Consider the following 16,319-nt stretch of genomic DNA (forward strand, 5'->3'; position numbering starts at 1 on the left):
AATAAGAGAGAGAGAGAAAAAGGGACTGAACTTTGAACCAGCATGCTGAACAATGATGGTAATGGGGTGATAGTAATAGTATGAGCTGTACTTGTGATGGAGGCGGAGGTGATAGTCAGGGATGACAGTGAGAGTAAGGGATGTGAAAGACAAGTGGTGGAGGGGAAGGTGCGTCAGAAGTCTGAATGGTGTATATGGCAGATGTGGTGGTGATGGTAGTGGTACAGTTGTTTATAATGCATATTTGCAATAAATTCCAAGTTGACAAATTATATCATTGTTTTAACGAAAATTGTTCATTGCTTGAAAAATATTGTTCAACTGTAATAAAATTTAATATGTACTCAATGCATGAAGTGTCATTGTTGGGCGCAAAGCCTAATGAAGAGCCTTCCACAGGAGATAGCTTAAAAGTCACCTGATAGGGTGGCTTAAGCCAGTCTAGTATAATTCCACACACATCTAGGGTACTTTATAAAAATATCAAATCACATCTAGACTGGTACTTTATTTCATCAAAGATGAAAGTTAACATCAGTGGCAGGATTTGAACTCAGGCTGTAAAGAACCATAACTAAACATCACAAGCATTTTTGATTGATACTCTACTGATTCTTCTACCTGAATATATCAGTCTTGTTTTGTTACTTTTGTTTTACTTTGTTTTCAGTTGATGAAATACCATCATCAAAGTAGCACACAATTTTGTTTCTCTCCAAGACAAATGTCCATGTATAGCATAATTGAAATGACATCAACTACAAATGACATTGTTGTTGTTCTCTGTTATTTCCAGAAATAGTCACATGAATTTACTATTAACCACTTCTCTCTTTTGCTTTATTTATTGTTTCATAAGTTGAAGTTCTCTATTATAAAAACATTTTTCGTTTTAAATCTAGTTTTTTTTTCTTTTCTTCCAGGCAAAAATTTTACTTTCTAAGACGTAAAATAGAAACAACAAACCTAACAAAATAGTTAATTTGAAGAACAGATTGAAATTTTAATCAAATTGAAAAGCTGTAGCGATAATTTTCAACCTAATATGGAAGGTTCTTTCAAGATGGTTAATTCTTCATTAAACTGCTCAGAAATACTAAAATAATAACTGATCAATTTCAAAATGAAGAATTAATTCTCAAATTGAAAAGCAAGTTGCAAAATAACAAAATGAAGTGGAGGAAATAATTGTGGATTTTCATTTCCGTTTTCTATAATAAAATTTTTTTTTTTTAATCCAGCAGCTAGAAGAAAAGGTGTACAGATTCTATGTAGAATCATCTTAGAGCTAGTTGCATAGTTTATGGGTGTGCAAGTATATATGTATTTGCATGCTTGTGTATCTATGTATGTGTGTGTGCATGCGTATGCATATGTATGAGCATGTGTTTCCAATGTTAATATGATCTTAGATATTTTGCATATGGTAATGATAATACTTGTTTCAAATTTTGTTACAAGGCCAGCAATTTTAGGAGAAAGGGTTAGTCAATCACACAGGCCCCAGTGTTCAACTGATATTCATTTTATAAATCCCGAAAGGATGAAAGCAAAGTCATCCTCAGTAGAATTTGAATTCAGAATGTAAAAAGCTGGTAGAAATGCTGCTAAGCATTTTGTCTGATGTTCTAACAATTCTGCCAGCTCATTGTTTTAATAATTACATTGTGCAACATGATTTTTGTCCTTGGGTAACAATTGTTATTTCCTATTTGCTTACCCCTAGGAACTATGAAAAATGGCTATTTCCTTCAAACTTTACTTTTATTACATTTATTCAAGCCCCAAAGAATCCCTCTCAACACATGGCTATGATGCACTCCCACTACTACTGCTCTTGATCAGAGATGCACATATTGTCAGCCACTAAGAGACATGCTCAAGTGGTTAAGCTCAAGCAAATCTGTGGTATTGAGCAGAATATTTGCTATAACAATATTTCTGCTTCAGCAACCCAGCACTGAATCTGAAATGTAATGGAAAATAGGCCAGTTTCAAAAGCAAAGTTTGAAGAGAATAGTTGTCATTTCATTTGATTTTCAGAATCTTCTCAAAAGAACGAAACTGTTTCCAAAGGGGCCAAGATTGATTAGAGAGTTGGCAAAAGAAGGTCTGGCCCAGAAAGGCAAGATATTAATAATTACTGGAAGAGTGCACAACAATAGAGTCTGTGTCTATATTGAGGCATGATTGCTGTTGTAGGCCCAAATCAGCCCTCATATTGCAGACCTTTAATCCGAAGTCATTCAACCATAACTATACCATCTTTTTAAAGTCACAGGATAACTAGAACTACATTATCCATTGTGCCTTTCTTATTTTTAAGGCTGAAGGATGTGATTTGGGGGAGACTTGTTTGCTATGTCTAATACACAGAGGTTTTTACTTTATCTAAGTGAATGCAATAGCAGTAAGTGAATAATTAAAACTATCAGACTTTACTATCAGTGGATGGAGTTAATTAAGTTTGATAAATTAAACTGAAACTGGATTTTGAATCATTTGTGAAATTAATTGTCAATAATGTCAATTACTATTTGACTATTTATAGCCATGGTTTAATTTTGCTGTCAGCTATGAACTGGGTAGTAAAGGCTTGAGATGGCGTAGCTGTAGCATGTAGTGGTGAGCAACCACATGTGGCAGCAGTGGTGATAGATGGTTAGTTACCACATGGGGTGGCTGTGGTATCAGATGATGAGTTACCATATGGGTAGGCTACACTATTTGACCCAAACTCTATCAGCCTTTAAGAGTTTATTTTGTCTTCTTTTGTGCTCCAGCATAATCATGACCGATTGACCACAAGCAACTAAAGAGAAGAGAATTGATGGTTTGAAATATTATCAGATAAGAATTTCTGATTGTTGTGATTTGTGAGCCGAGACCTTCAGAGTCAAACACAGATGATCGTGTAGTTCACTTCACGACTAAGTGGTTTGAGTTTTGATCACACCTTGAGTAAAGTTTACCACCAAACACTAGGTTTGACCCATGTCTTCAGAGTAAAACTTAGCAAAAGATACTTTGTGAAAGTTAATATGTTGTTGTTGAGTGGTTAGGATTAATATGGTCCTTGGGTGCTTTTAGTAATGTCCCCTCTGTTACAAGCATTAGGGGTCACTGGTCTGAGGATAACAACCTCACTCATTCTCACAAGTCTCAGGGCTACTTACTGATGTCAAAAACAAACAAAAAAATTAATTAATTTACAAAAGTATTATAAACATAAATTTCACATCTTGAACTGCACTCCTACCAAAAAAAGTTTAAATAATAATAATAATCATGGTTTCAAATTTTGGTACAAAGCCAGCAATTTCGCTGGAGGGGGTAAGTCAATTACATCAACTCAAGTGCTCAACTGATACTTATTTTATTAACCCCAAGAGGATGAAAGGCAAAGTTGATCTTGGTGGAATTTGAACTCAGAACATAAAGATGGATGATATGCCTCTAAGCATTTTGCCCGTGTGCTAATGATTCTGCCAGCTAATAATAACAGTCCTTCCTACTATTAGCACAAGGCCTGAAATTTTAGGGAGAGTGGGGGAAGAGTCAATTACATCGACTCAGTGCTTGACTGGTATTTGTTTTATTGATCCTGAAAGGATGAAAGGCAAAGTCAACCTCAGCAGGATTTTGATGGGATTTGAATGCAAAATAAGAGCCAGAACAAATACTACAAGACATTTTGTCCAATGCTCTAGCAATCTTGTGAAGAGAGAAAATGTTTTCTTTATTTGCATATCTCAAATAGACATCTTCAAGACATGATAGCAATATTGATGTAAAATTCTTAGAAGAAATCCATTCCAGCAAACAATGATGTCTAGTAAAATCCAAATTAAACTTTTCAGGAAAATTAATTTGGAAATAATTGTGACTGCAATGATGACAGCACCACCAGCAGAAATATGTACTAATCAAAGATATTTCATATACAAAAGATATTGTTTTAAAAATAATTTTTAGAAAAAACAATTTTTATTTTTGCAAACAAAAACAAAAACTAAACAATAAATAAATAGCATATTTTGTTGCATTTGACATGCAATCATGCAGAAATTAAAGCAAACCAAGACACATACATGCATGCATACAAATGTATACATATGCAAACCCTTGTGCATGCATATACATACACACACACCCACACAAATAAGTGCAAGCTTACATACACCCTGCTTCAATCTGTCCTTTAATCAACAGAGTGGATTTTTTGTTATTTACTTACATTGCCTCCCCACCCTAACATCCCCTTAACCCTTTTGATACCAACCTGCCTGAAACTGACTCTGGCTCTGTAGTACAAATGTCTTGTTTTCAAATGTTCTGAATTAAAATCTTCCACCAAACCATAATCAAAATTTATGTTCCTAATGCTAGCTTAATGATAACTAAGTTATTTTACAAAATTCTTTGTTATATTTAAAATTAACTTAACACAGAACACAGAGTATCTCAAAAGAAATATGGTAACAAAAAAGTTAAGGAAAAAGACCGTAAAAATCCAACATGTGGGAACCTGCTTCATTAAGATTAAACAGTAACACTCTCCACCTCTTCTCCACTACACTAAGACAAGGAGGGGAGGTATGAATTACTCAATAGTCCACCGCTACAGCTACAACCACCATTTGTAACTATCATACTGGAATCAATGATGAAAGGTGTGACTTGAGGGAGATTCGGTTGATCTTTCTACCAAATTGACTGACCATAGTTTGTTGTACCTCACAGTTTTCCTAATTACTCACAAGAGGCTGATACCAGCAGTGGCAAACCATTACAATGGTACAATCTTCATTAGGAATCACGTTCCTCTTGGGTGGAACTACATCATCACCAAATTTCTTCAGATTTTGAACAATAAGCTGTTTTCAATGGTTGTTTTCTGTTGCATTGGTTTTTCTACATATTACATCAAAAGCGATTGTTTCTATCATTGTTGACAGAAACATTATTAGAGCGAAACTGAATAGAAGAAACCATAACCTAGTGCCCAGTTTGACACTGCTACTGGGTCATTGGGTGTCTTTAATTAACTTCTGCTACCAGTTTCTGATGTCTTAAAAAGATTCTTGATAATGTTTTCTATCTCTTTCTGAGCCAACAGAAACCCAAAGGTAATTCATACTGCCCCTCCTTGTCTTAGTGTAGTGGAGAAGAGGTGGATCAAAGGGGTCTCCCAACACAAACCTCTGCTCCCTTTTACACACACAAGTTTTACAATGTAAGAAGCTCAATGTTCTTATTTAGGCATGTCTGCCACTCTACTAATAAACAGTTTACATTATGAGGAAACAATATTGAAGATCATTAATAAGATTATAATTTTCCAGCTAATTAACTTTGTCTTCAGAAATTACCATTTTTAAAGATTATTTTTACAATATTTATATCTGTGATACATTTTGATCAGTTTGATTGCTGATGGTTAATATGATGTTATGTTCCTGGGTGTGTATGTAGTACCAACTGGTGTGTATGTAGTACCAACTAGGAGTCTGTAGTTCTAAAGAAAAGTTCATAATATTTTTCTCCATTAGGCCACTGACATTTAGAGGTTTATTCTACTGTAGAGCTTTATTTTATAGATACAATTACATAGTTACATACACACAAGTAGATGTATGTCTGTATGCAAGTTTGAATGTATGTTCATATGTATGAATGTATGTATGTAATTATGTACGTTTGTATGTATTATTTATGTATGTGTGCATGCATGTATGTCTGTTCCTGCATAATGTATTGATATATATTGCACACAATCACACAAAATTAGCAATATGTTGCCAAAGCATTGCAAATTATTAAAACATGCCAAAAATAAAGCATTATCTTCCACAGACATTCTTATTGACACCAAATAAAGCCATATTTATCAAAAGTAAACAAAAACAACAAAACTCAACAATATTAAATGTTAAACATAAAATAATATTAAAGAACAAGAAATGACTCTCACAACAAAAATATTAAAAGCATAACAAAATAAGCTCAACCTTTACAAAGATGTTTTTTTGTGATCTGATTTCCCTAGAATTGTTCCTTTATATGATAGAAACAGCTACACCTTGATACTGACAGAGTATGAGTATGGTGATATGTGTGTGTGTGGGGGGGGGGGGGGAGATAGATAGGAACACCAGTGAAAATAGCCAAGCGGGTCAAATATTGGACAATCTACCATCTCATGGTACAGAATCTAACAAAGTTGTGTGTCATTGTTTTGCTGTTTCAGCTCATGACTGAAGGTCTCATGTTTTCTTATGGTCAGCAGCACCCACTCTAGGCCTCTATGGGAATGTTTTATCAGTTCGTTCATCCCCCAACTACATTTAACACTACCCCGACAGTTATTGTAATGAAATACACTGTCCACATATTTTTAATTTCTGAAATATTGAAGAATTTGGTAACATTCAGTAAAATAACTAATTTCTCCATTATTAACCCTTTAGCATTCAGAGTCCTCTGTGAAATGTAATGCTTATTATTTATTCACATTGTTTTGAAGTAATCATGAATTATCTTATAGACTTCATATTTCAATTTTGTGATTATTTTTAGAAAGACATTGTAGGATAAGTGTGAGAGGTTGAATCTGGTTAATTTCAACATAAAACAAGTAAAATATTTGGGCCTGATATGGCTGGTTTAACCCTTTCGTTACTATATTTCTGACCAAATTACACCCCTTATATGTTTCAATTAATTTCTAACGTAATCATAAATTTAGTCTGGTTTCATTAAACAAGTATAACTTTTTTATTTATCGATATATTAATCTGATTTTTGGAAGATAATTTAATGAAATATTCTCAACCAATTCTATACTATAATTTTTGTCACAAAGTGACTCTAATTGCAGGTAGATACAGGTAAATTCAACAAAATATAAAATTATTAAAATTTTGTTCAAACATCGCTATAGAAAATGGGTTATTAGCTAATATTCAATTGGGTATACAACAAAATTTTACGATAGAATTTGTTATTCTGGGTAACTTTCTGATACCCATAATAATATTTATGGCAAAATAGTCTTAATTTCATTTAAGGTTGTGGGAAATAACAAACTATCCTTTCTTTCGCTTTGTTTATGTTTAGCCTAACGGTTCGTTTCCGCCGTAATGATTTCAAATAGGCTCATTCTAAAAAGTTAAAAGAAATAGTTTAAGGCTTTACTCTTCTGGGAAAGTCTGTGACTTGGTCCAGTTTCTTCAGAAAAATCACCGAAAGAAACAGTTTTTAAATGTTCACTCTATTCGGGTGCCAATTCATTTTCTTTATCGCTGTCGATCTCGGATTCACAGTTTTCACTTTCGGAAAATGAAACATCAGATTCATTATCAAATACTGGGTGCTTTTTTTTTCAGTCATAGAGTTAGATTTATGAAGGTCTTCAGTAGAAAATCCTTCGAATTCTGACTCACTGCTTGATATAATGAAATTCGTATCCATTTTTTGTCAGAATTACAAATTTTGAAAACACAATAGGAACAAATTTCGGAAAAAAATCTCCCAAAATTCACGGAATTAAGATTACACTTCGATTATTGTTCAAAACGGTAGTTGAACTCTTTACGAAGTATAATACGTGTTTTCACGAATGTACTAAAGAGATTTGCTCTGATATTCTCATTTAAATATGAATAGGTAAATTCGGGCGGTTTGGTCTCATTAACCAAAATTTTTTTCGGGCGGCTTTGGGCGGTTTGGTAACGAAAGGGTTAAATGCTAAAGAGTTAAGTTACTGTTTGGAACAGAGCTCTTGGTGGTTTCTTCTACAAAAGGACTTAAATGGTGATGCAGTTGTCAAAAGGTAAACAACAACCTATTAACAACCTTGGCAATTCACACTCACACACATAGAAATACGCATGGTGTACACATGAAGAGGGAATATTATGAGATTTATTAAATATCTTTGTAACAAAAAGAATAAAAAGTATAAAACACTAAATCAATAGAACTTTAAAAGTAATGTAAGAGTTAAACAACAAAATTTTATCCTGTGTACTTTGAATGTACTTACTTGCTGCTTTCTATCCCCTTTCATTTATTTTTTTTGCAATGAGTTGTAATACCCCTGAGTGCAGTGTGAGTGTTACATTTGTGTTTCTTGATAATCAAAATAACTAATGAAAATTCTGAAATGTACTTTATTCCATTTATTTATTTATTTATTTTTGATTTTTTAAGTTTATATCCATGGATTCCTTCTTTGGTCATTTCTTGAGTCTAAAAGATTTCAGTTTTCACAAGAGTCAAAGACTGACAACTTCTAAATAATATGTGGAAATTTTCTGTTGGGCAAAATTAGTGAAGGGACTTGCTTAAAAAGCAATATAGATGATAGAAATACAATATCTTTTCCACTTGGCTATTATACTTCCTCACTCACTCTATAATAATAAATATAAAAATAATAATGATGATGATGGTGGTGGTGATGGTGATAACATTTATAATAATAATAATAATAATAATAATAATAATAATGATGAAAGCAATAAAATTACTGAAACCCCTAATGTAATTAAGAAATGGCAGGCTGAGTATTAATTGAGATATAATGCTGTTGAAATTATAATTGTTAAGTAGAGTGGGGGCAAGTCTTGGATGGTTAGTTGAAATTCAAGGATTGGGGCTGGGTCCTTGAAAGTGGGTTGTAGCCAGAACATGCTGCAACAACATTGCCACTTACTAAGTCTGTAACCGTGTAGATCCTTCACATTGACCTCAGGCTCTTGTTCTGAACAGAGTGAGAAGAAGGATAAAATAAAAGAGATAATGATAAAAATAATAATAAAATTAAATAAAATGAATAAATCAATTTTACTGATGACATTCAAAATAAAATAAAATAAAATGAATCAAATGTAATCCTTAAATACAAATAAAAATAAAAAGACAGTTTCAAAAAAAAAAATTGGGTGAAATATAGAAGATAAATTCTTTTGTGGTAAACATAATGTATAAAAATATAAACAAAAAAGAAAATATAGGTAAAAACATAAAACATTTTACACAAATAAACATTGGTCTTTCTTATTTGAAAGTAACACTGTGTGTGTATATAAAACTAATTCTAAATTGAAAGACCCTAACAAATTTTCAAATTAAATGAATGCTATACTAGAAACTGAAATTTATAGATTTCAACTAAATAAAGAATTAAATAAAATGTTTAATAAAACTGATAAAATTTTATTTTGAAACAAAGATTAAACAGAAAAAAAATTCACACACACACACACACACACATGTATTAACATACATGCACACACAAACATTATATATAATATTTCTCTTTCTTTTATATTATAACAAGAAGTACATTTGAAACCTAACACATTAATACACATACACACATTGAGGATTTTTGTCATTTATTTTAGATAGTTACTTTTAGCAATGAAAATGAAACTGCAGAGAAATCTAAGAACAAAAGAATAGAAGAGAATAGTAGATATGACCCTAAAGGGGGAAGAACAGGGACATATAAGGTATGACAGCTGTAAGGTTTAGTTGTAAATAACAGTAGTAATGTTGCTCTGGCAACCACCACTACCAAACATCATTGTAAACACTAAAGGTGGGCACCGTTAATCGAAAAGTTAACTTCATTATCTGTTAATCCATTAAACAAAAAAAGTTAACTTCATTAACCAAAAAGTTAACTTCGATAACTGTTAACCAGCTAATTCTTTAAAAATGTAACGTAAGTTATTGATAAACCGTGAACATTAACTTTTATTATAGAAAAAAAAAATCAGTTTTTGCTCTAAAACCACCTAAAAACACCTTTAAAAGGTTCCAAAACTATAAAAATCAAACTTTTTTTGGCCCTTTTAAGGGCTTTAAAATCCCCAAAACTATAAATTTTTTTTTTTTTTTTTTGTTTGCTTTGGAGTTAAAAATGCTGATTTCATAATTTTGGTCCTTTTTTAGGTTTTTAAAGGCTTTTAGAGCCAGAAAAAAAAGGTGGGGGAAGAACTCAAGTGAAACACAATATTAGTATTACACTAAAAAAGTTAATTGATAAAGTGGCTATAAAAATAAAAAAACAAAAATCATGATATATAACATAATTTCATTTTTCCCTTTCTTCTTGTTCTCCAATTTGTTCATGAGATGCATGTTGCCCTTCATGAAAATTAGCATGTCAAAGTTTTCATCAGGCAGGCCCTCAAGATGTCCTTGCCTTAGATAACAAATGTTCCACTGCAGTACTGGAGGGGATGGCTGTGTTGAACTTGATGAACAAGTCCACCAACACTTGATCATCCAAGAAGGCAATATCTGTCAACAAGTACTTGGAATTGGTCTCCAACCAGGTCTTGACCAAATTCTGGGCTTTGTCCTTGAGTGACCTGTGGCTCCTGCTGCTCTCATTTGGCTGGGTGACACCACTGGAGATGTCATCCTCCTCTTTGTTATTGCTACTCACTTCGCCAGACTGCTTCCACCTCAAGTTTCACCTCATCTGGTTGCATAAGTATGACAACACCAAGTTGAGGAATAGCATGGAGGGTGTTGTCATACTTATGCAACCAGATGAGGTGAAACTTGAGGTGGAAGGCAGCAGCCAGCTGGCATTCCTCATCCTCCAGGAAGGTCCTAAACCTTTTGCTGATGCCTGCCAAAAGTGCGTTGACCAAGGGGATGCAGTAGACAAGGCCCTTGGACTTCAAGTCCATGAGCCTAAAGATCATTGTAGCAACTTGAGTTAATGGAAGTTAACTCAAGAAGACTTGAATCAACAGAAGTTAATTAGTCTGATAATGATTTCCAAAGTTAACTTAAAAGTTAAATCATTAACGAAAATGTTAACTATATTAATTAATGATTAACGGTTTGGTGCCCAGGTTTGGTAAACACACTGATCGATTACTTCTGGAAAGCCTTTGATAATTAGTCTGTTCTGTCAAAGATGAGTTGTGGCTAAATAACAACCCCTATAACTTTCTTCTTCAGAACATTTTACTTGAACACCCACATGTTCGACTCACTTCCACAACATCAAGACCACATTTTTCACTCGTTTCATCACATGTTGAATTTATCTATGATGCTCCATAGTCACATGATCTTTGGTACCTCAAGACGTGTACATCACTCATTCCACTATCAGAGGCCACACGTTGCACTCACCTCTCACCTCCTCAAAGATACACACTCCTCAAGGCCTCATATTGCAGTCACATATCTATCACCTCCTCCAACAGATGTCCTTATGAAAGACTGCTGAATGTTGAGAATGAATGGGAGGAGGATAGTCTGTCAAAGGTCAACCCAACTGAGGGACCAGCAACCCCAATCAACAGTACCCTAGAAGATAAAGAAATTAAGGATATGAAAACAGGGAAAGCACCTTGCCCATCAGGAATCACCGCTGAGATGCCTAAAATATCGGGTGGTGTGGGTTATGGTCTTGTCACCTGCATCGTAAATCAGAGAGTTCTTGAAGGAGTCATACCCAATGACTGGTGTAGCAGCACCATAGTCAACTGCTACAAAGGTAAAGGTGATGCTTTAGATAGAAACTACTATAGGGGTACCAAATTACTGGATCAGGTGATGAAAGTTACAGAGAAGGTCATGGCCCAACTAATTAGGGAGAGAGTTAGCCTAGATGAGATGCAGTTTTATTTTGTGCCAGGCAGAAGCACCACTGATGCTAAGGCAACTGCAGGAGAAATATCTAGCCAAAGATAAACGTCTGTATTTGGCTTTTGTTGACTTGGAGAAAGCCTATGACAGGGTCCCCCAATCCCTTATGTAGTGGTCAATGTGGAAACTGGGGATAGACAAGCAGTTGGTAAGAGCTGTACAGGGGTGATGTCAGTAAGTTGAGGGATGGCAACAAATATAGTGAAGAATTCCAAGTAGAAGTAGGGGTTCACCAAGGATCAGTCTTCAGGCCCCTCTTATTCATCATAGTCCTCTAGGCAATAATAGAGGAATTCAAGACAGGTTGCTCCAGTACTCAGGTAACAAAATAATTTCATTTTGTTCCACCTCCAGAATTATGTTTACTTATATAAAATCCCCTACATTAAATACATTGACTAAACATTTTGCAGTCCTTGCTAACTCACTCCCTGATCTAAAGACATCAATGTTACCAGGAGAAACTGAAGATGTCATAGTGGCTTGTATGCATGTGTGCATGGGAATTATAGAATTTCAATGGTGAAAGAGTAGCAAAGGTAACAGCTTTTCAAAATGTCTCTCAAATTTATTTAATTCTGGTGGCACTTTACGAACCAGGGAGAAGTCAGTTCCACAAAAATGGTTTCCTGTAGAACTGATCAAGGAAAAATTGGATGTTTCTCAATGCAGCCCTCACACAATTCCCATCTCTGTAACTGTAAGTTAGGTATCAGAGGGGGAACAGATATATTGTGGACTATAAAGTTTTACTACTGTTTGATCTGATTAAAAAATGAATTCAGATCAAACAGATTTGGGTACAAATCTAAGCTAGGTGAAAATCTAAGCTGCTCTTATTGACAAGCAGTGATGTTTAGCTATTATTCAAGGAATTTTAGCAGAACTGCTAATGCAATACTATTTCTATCAATCTGTTCACTCAAGAAACCAAATCTCCTTTAACAACAAGAACAACATTTTAAATGCTAAATCTAAGGACCACCATAAACATAGACTGTAGCTAGAAAAGAACAGAACTGGCATAGGTCTAACTTGGCATATGTCTAACTTTGAGTAGGTCTAATTTGGAGTATGTCTAAAATACTATGTATCTAACTTGGTGTAAGTGATGCTAAGTATGAAACAATGATAACTACAACAGCAATAGCAAAGTAATTTTTATATGCTTGTTCAACAAGCTAGGAATAATGACCAGATCTCCCTCAAGCCAAGCCCTAATGTCTTTAAATAGAAGCACACTTTGGATAATGAAGTCCAAGAGACATTATTTGTGAAAAAAATATTAAAGATAGTATGTCTTTGATTAAAAGTTTACTTAGGTGGACTTGGTACTAAAACAACACCCAAACTAGTTATTCTACACTCTGATGATAGCTCAATTCCAAAAGAATTGTTGCACATAGTTTTACATTAACAGTAACAAAGTTGTAAAGAAGGGAAAAAAAGGCAACAAAATAAAGATGGTTGTTGATGTTGTATATGGTAGCAGGAAGATACTTGTAGTTACACGGAAGGAAATGAGATTCTTCATACTTAAGAACTAAGTAAAACAATTTTATGACTATCAGACATGAGGTATCTGTCTGTCTGTACCTAAATCTCTCTTATCTCTCTCTCTTTTATTTATATATATATATATATATATATATATATATATATATAGAGAGAGAGAGAGAGAGAGAGAGAGAGAAACAGACAGATCATACATACACACACAGATATATTTATGCAACAGCTATGAACTAACAATATTCTCAGATATTTCAAAGTGTGTCTGGAAGTGATACACAAAGTATGTTGCCAATGGTATAGCAACTGGTGATGCTAAACACAAATAAGTTTGGTATGGAGTAGATGCTGGTAAACTAAACAGAGCTGAAAAGATGCAGTGTTTGGTAACTGCTTGGTAATACATAATTCATTGTTCATTGAAATGGTAGTCTGATTTAATAAAAGACAGTGCCATTTAATAAGAAGGTTTCTGGGAGTAAAAGAATAGTTTTCTTTCTGTTTGACTAAATTTAGTTATTAAACTTGAATAAATAGACAGCTTTAAATAACTTCAAATAGGAACACGGCTTCCTTTCTTTCTTCTACATAGATCTATATAAAAGGGAGAGTTTAAAGAAAAAAACTTAACTCAATTTCTCTATATATCCCAAAATGTAACTGATATGTATGTGTGTAGAAAGAAAATGAGGAGCGAGACCAACAGACAGACAAGTCTGTCTCGTTGCCTTGACAACATGTATCACCATCATGTAAGTGGTGTGATTCATTTCCAATTTTCCATGAAAACATGTCTGGTCATCAGGAAATATTACTTAACTTGGAAAGAGGAATGAGGGTTGGCAACTTGATGGGAATTTAGCTGTACAAAATCCACCTCAACAAATCCTATCTAGCCCATGCAAGCATGGAAAACTGGTTGCTATAATGATGATTTTATTACAAATATTTAATGAAACTTTGCAGAGACTGGTAGTTTCCGATGGAGTAAATTATGATTATGTTGATAGAATTTAGAAAAACCATAACATATATTTATTGCAAATAAACACAAAAAATTTGTTTTATTTAATTTTATTTTAAGGTAATAAATACTTTCCTTCTGAAAATTAGTATTCAATCATCATCTAGTATATGCACAAAGAAATTTGATACAGCTAAATTGTAATTATTATTATAAGTATGCTATATTTCCTGACAAAAGGAAACTTTGAAAGTTACTGGTCATGTAACGAACAGGTAGCACTCTAGTTTGCAAATACTAGCAGATAGCCAGATGTTACAAAATATCATAAGGATAATTTATATAATTATCTTAATGCAGAAATACAAATTATTGCTATTCAGTGAAGTACAATATTTTCTGAAAAACTAATTTTAACATCTATATAACGTCATGGTACAATTATTTTAATAAAAGAACTGGCAGAATTAGCCATGGGTAAGTAATGTTAGTCATTAGTACAGGGTGTGATGACCCTGTCCAGCATAGGTCCTGAACTCAGCTGGCCCCAGCTAACAGTATTAGGTATGTGTCCCTTTCTAGGGCTACAGGTCCTTAATAAAAACCATTGAAATACCAAGATGATATCTGATGGCAGATATTTATGTCCCAGAGGCAGGTGATGAACACTTTAGTTATGATTAACACTAAGAACTAGTATCTCAAGGAAAAACATTGGTTGATAGTAAACCTTAAATTACATGTGACACAGTCATAGACTGACGTGTGACACAATGATATGTGACAAAGTGATATGGCAATGTGCGACAATGAGAGAGAGAGAGAGATACAGTGGCATAAGATACAGTGGGTATTGGATGTTTTTGAAAGGTAGACTTCAGAAGTAGTTACACAAGGGTTCATGTATCCCTAGGGAGGAGTTGTGAGATCTGTCTTGATTGATGACACCAAATAAATGAGAGAATAAGGCTAATACCTCGTAGTATTTTGTTATGTCCCTGTATGTTCTTGGTTCAAATCCAGCTGGAAGCAATAATAATAATAATAATCCTTTTTACTATAGGCACAAGGCCTGAAATTTTGGGAGAGGGAGTCAGTTGATTAACCTGAATGCTAAACTGGTACATATTTCATCAATCCCAAAAGGATGAAAGAGGCAAAGCCAACTTCGGCGGCATTTGAACTCAGAACAAAAAGATGGATAAAATGCCGCTAAGCATTCTGACTAGTGTGCTAATGATTCTGCCAGTTTGTTGCAATAATAACAACAGCAACAATAACAATAATAATAATAGAAATAATAATAATGATAGATGTTTCTGATTTAGGTACAAAACCAGCAATCTTGTGGAAAGGAGTTAGTTAATGTCATCAACCCAGTATTTGACTGGTGTCTTATTGAGCCTGGAAGGATAGAAGGCAATTAAAGGGAGAATAAGTTTATAATTGTCAAGAAACTGTAGAAACTGCAAGTGAAGATTGGGGAGGAATGAAACAAACAGTTTTTCTCTAGAATATTCAAAGAAATACATGAGTAAAAACTTTGAAAAATAATTATAAAGCATTCCCATTTTCATTTTTGGGTTTTGAAATTAATTGATTCACTGATTGCAATTATATAAAAATTACTAAAGGTGACACAAGGCCACAGAAGTGTGTGGAGTCAGAGGGCTGACCAGTTTATTTTGCAGGTTTTCATAAAAACCTAGCACAAAGATGAATGGCAAAGTCCACTCCAGCAGGAACTGAACTCAGAATATAAAGTAAGAGACATGAATAAACACTACATGCCATTTTAACCACTGCTCTACCAATTCTGCCAAATTATAATTAATAATATAAATATTATATACAACTTTATTAACTTCATAATTAAAGATACAATTTTTTTTTAAATGTTTACCTCTACATTTTTGGATATGTACTAGAGAACCACCCTAAAATTGAACAAATACTGCCATCTCTGGGATGACATGTAAATAGAGAAAAAGATTATTACTTTTAGTTTAGCAAAAAAATTTCCTTATATAAATTTAATTTGCCGCCATGTGCATGAGGGAATAAGATGCCTGATGATGATGATGATGGTGGTGTGGTGATTAGGGGTAAAATTAATAAGAAATGATAATGTAAACATTTAAATAAAACAAATATG

At 33.7% G+C, this 16,319-nt stretch overlaps 1 protein-coding gene across 1 annotated transcript in view; it reads right to left on the minus strand.

Moving 5' to 3' along the window:
* LOC115217396 (reticulon-1) overlaps positions 1-16,319 on the minus strand; it is a 169,645-nt gene that overhangs the window by 86,607 nt on the left and 66,719 nt on the right. The window contains exon 4 of the mRNA XM_036507491.1: positions 8,720-8,769. Coding sequence (XP_036363384.1) covers positions 8,720-8,769 — 50 coding nt within the window. The remainder of the gene's footprint in view (positions 1-8,719; positions 8,770-16,319) is intronic.

Source organism: Octopus sinensis, linkage group LG11, assembly GCF_006345805.1.
Source record: "Octopus sinensis linkage group LG11, ASM634580v1, whole genome shotgun sequence".
NCBI lineage: Eukaryota > Metazoa > Mollusca > Cephalopoda > Octopoda > Octopodidae > Octopus > Octopus sinensis.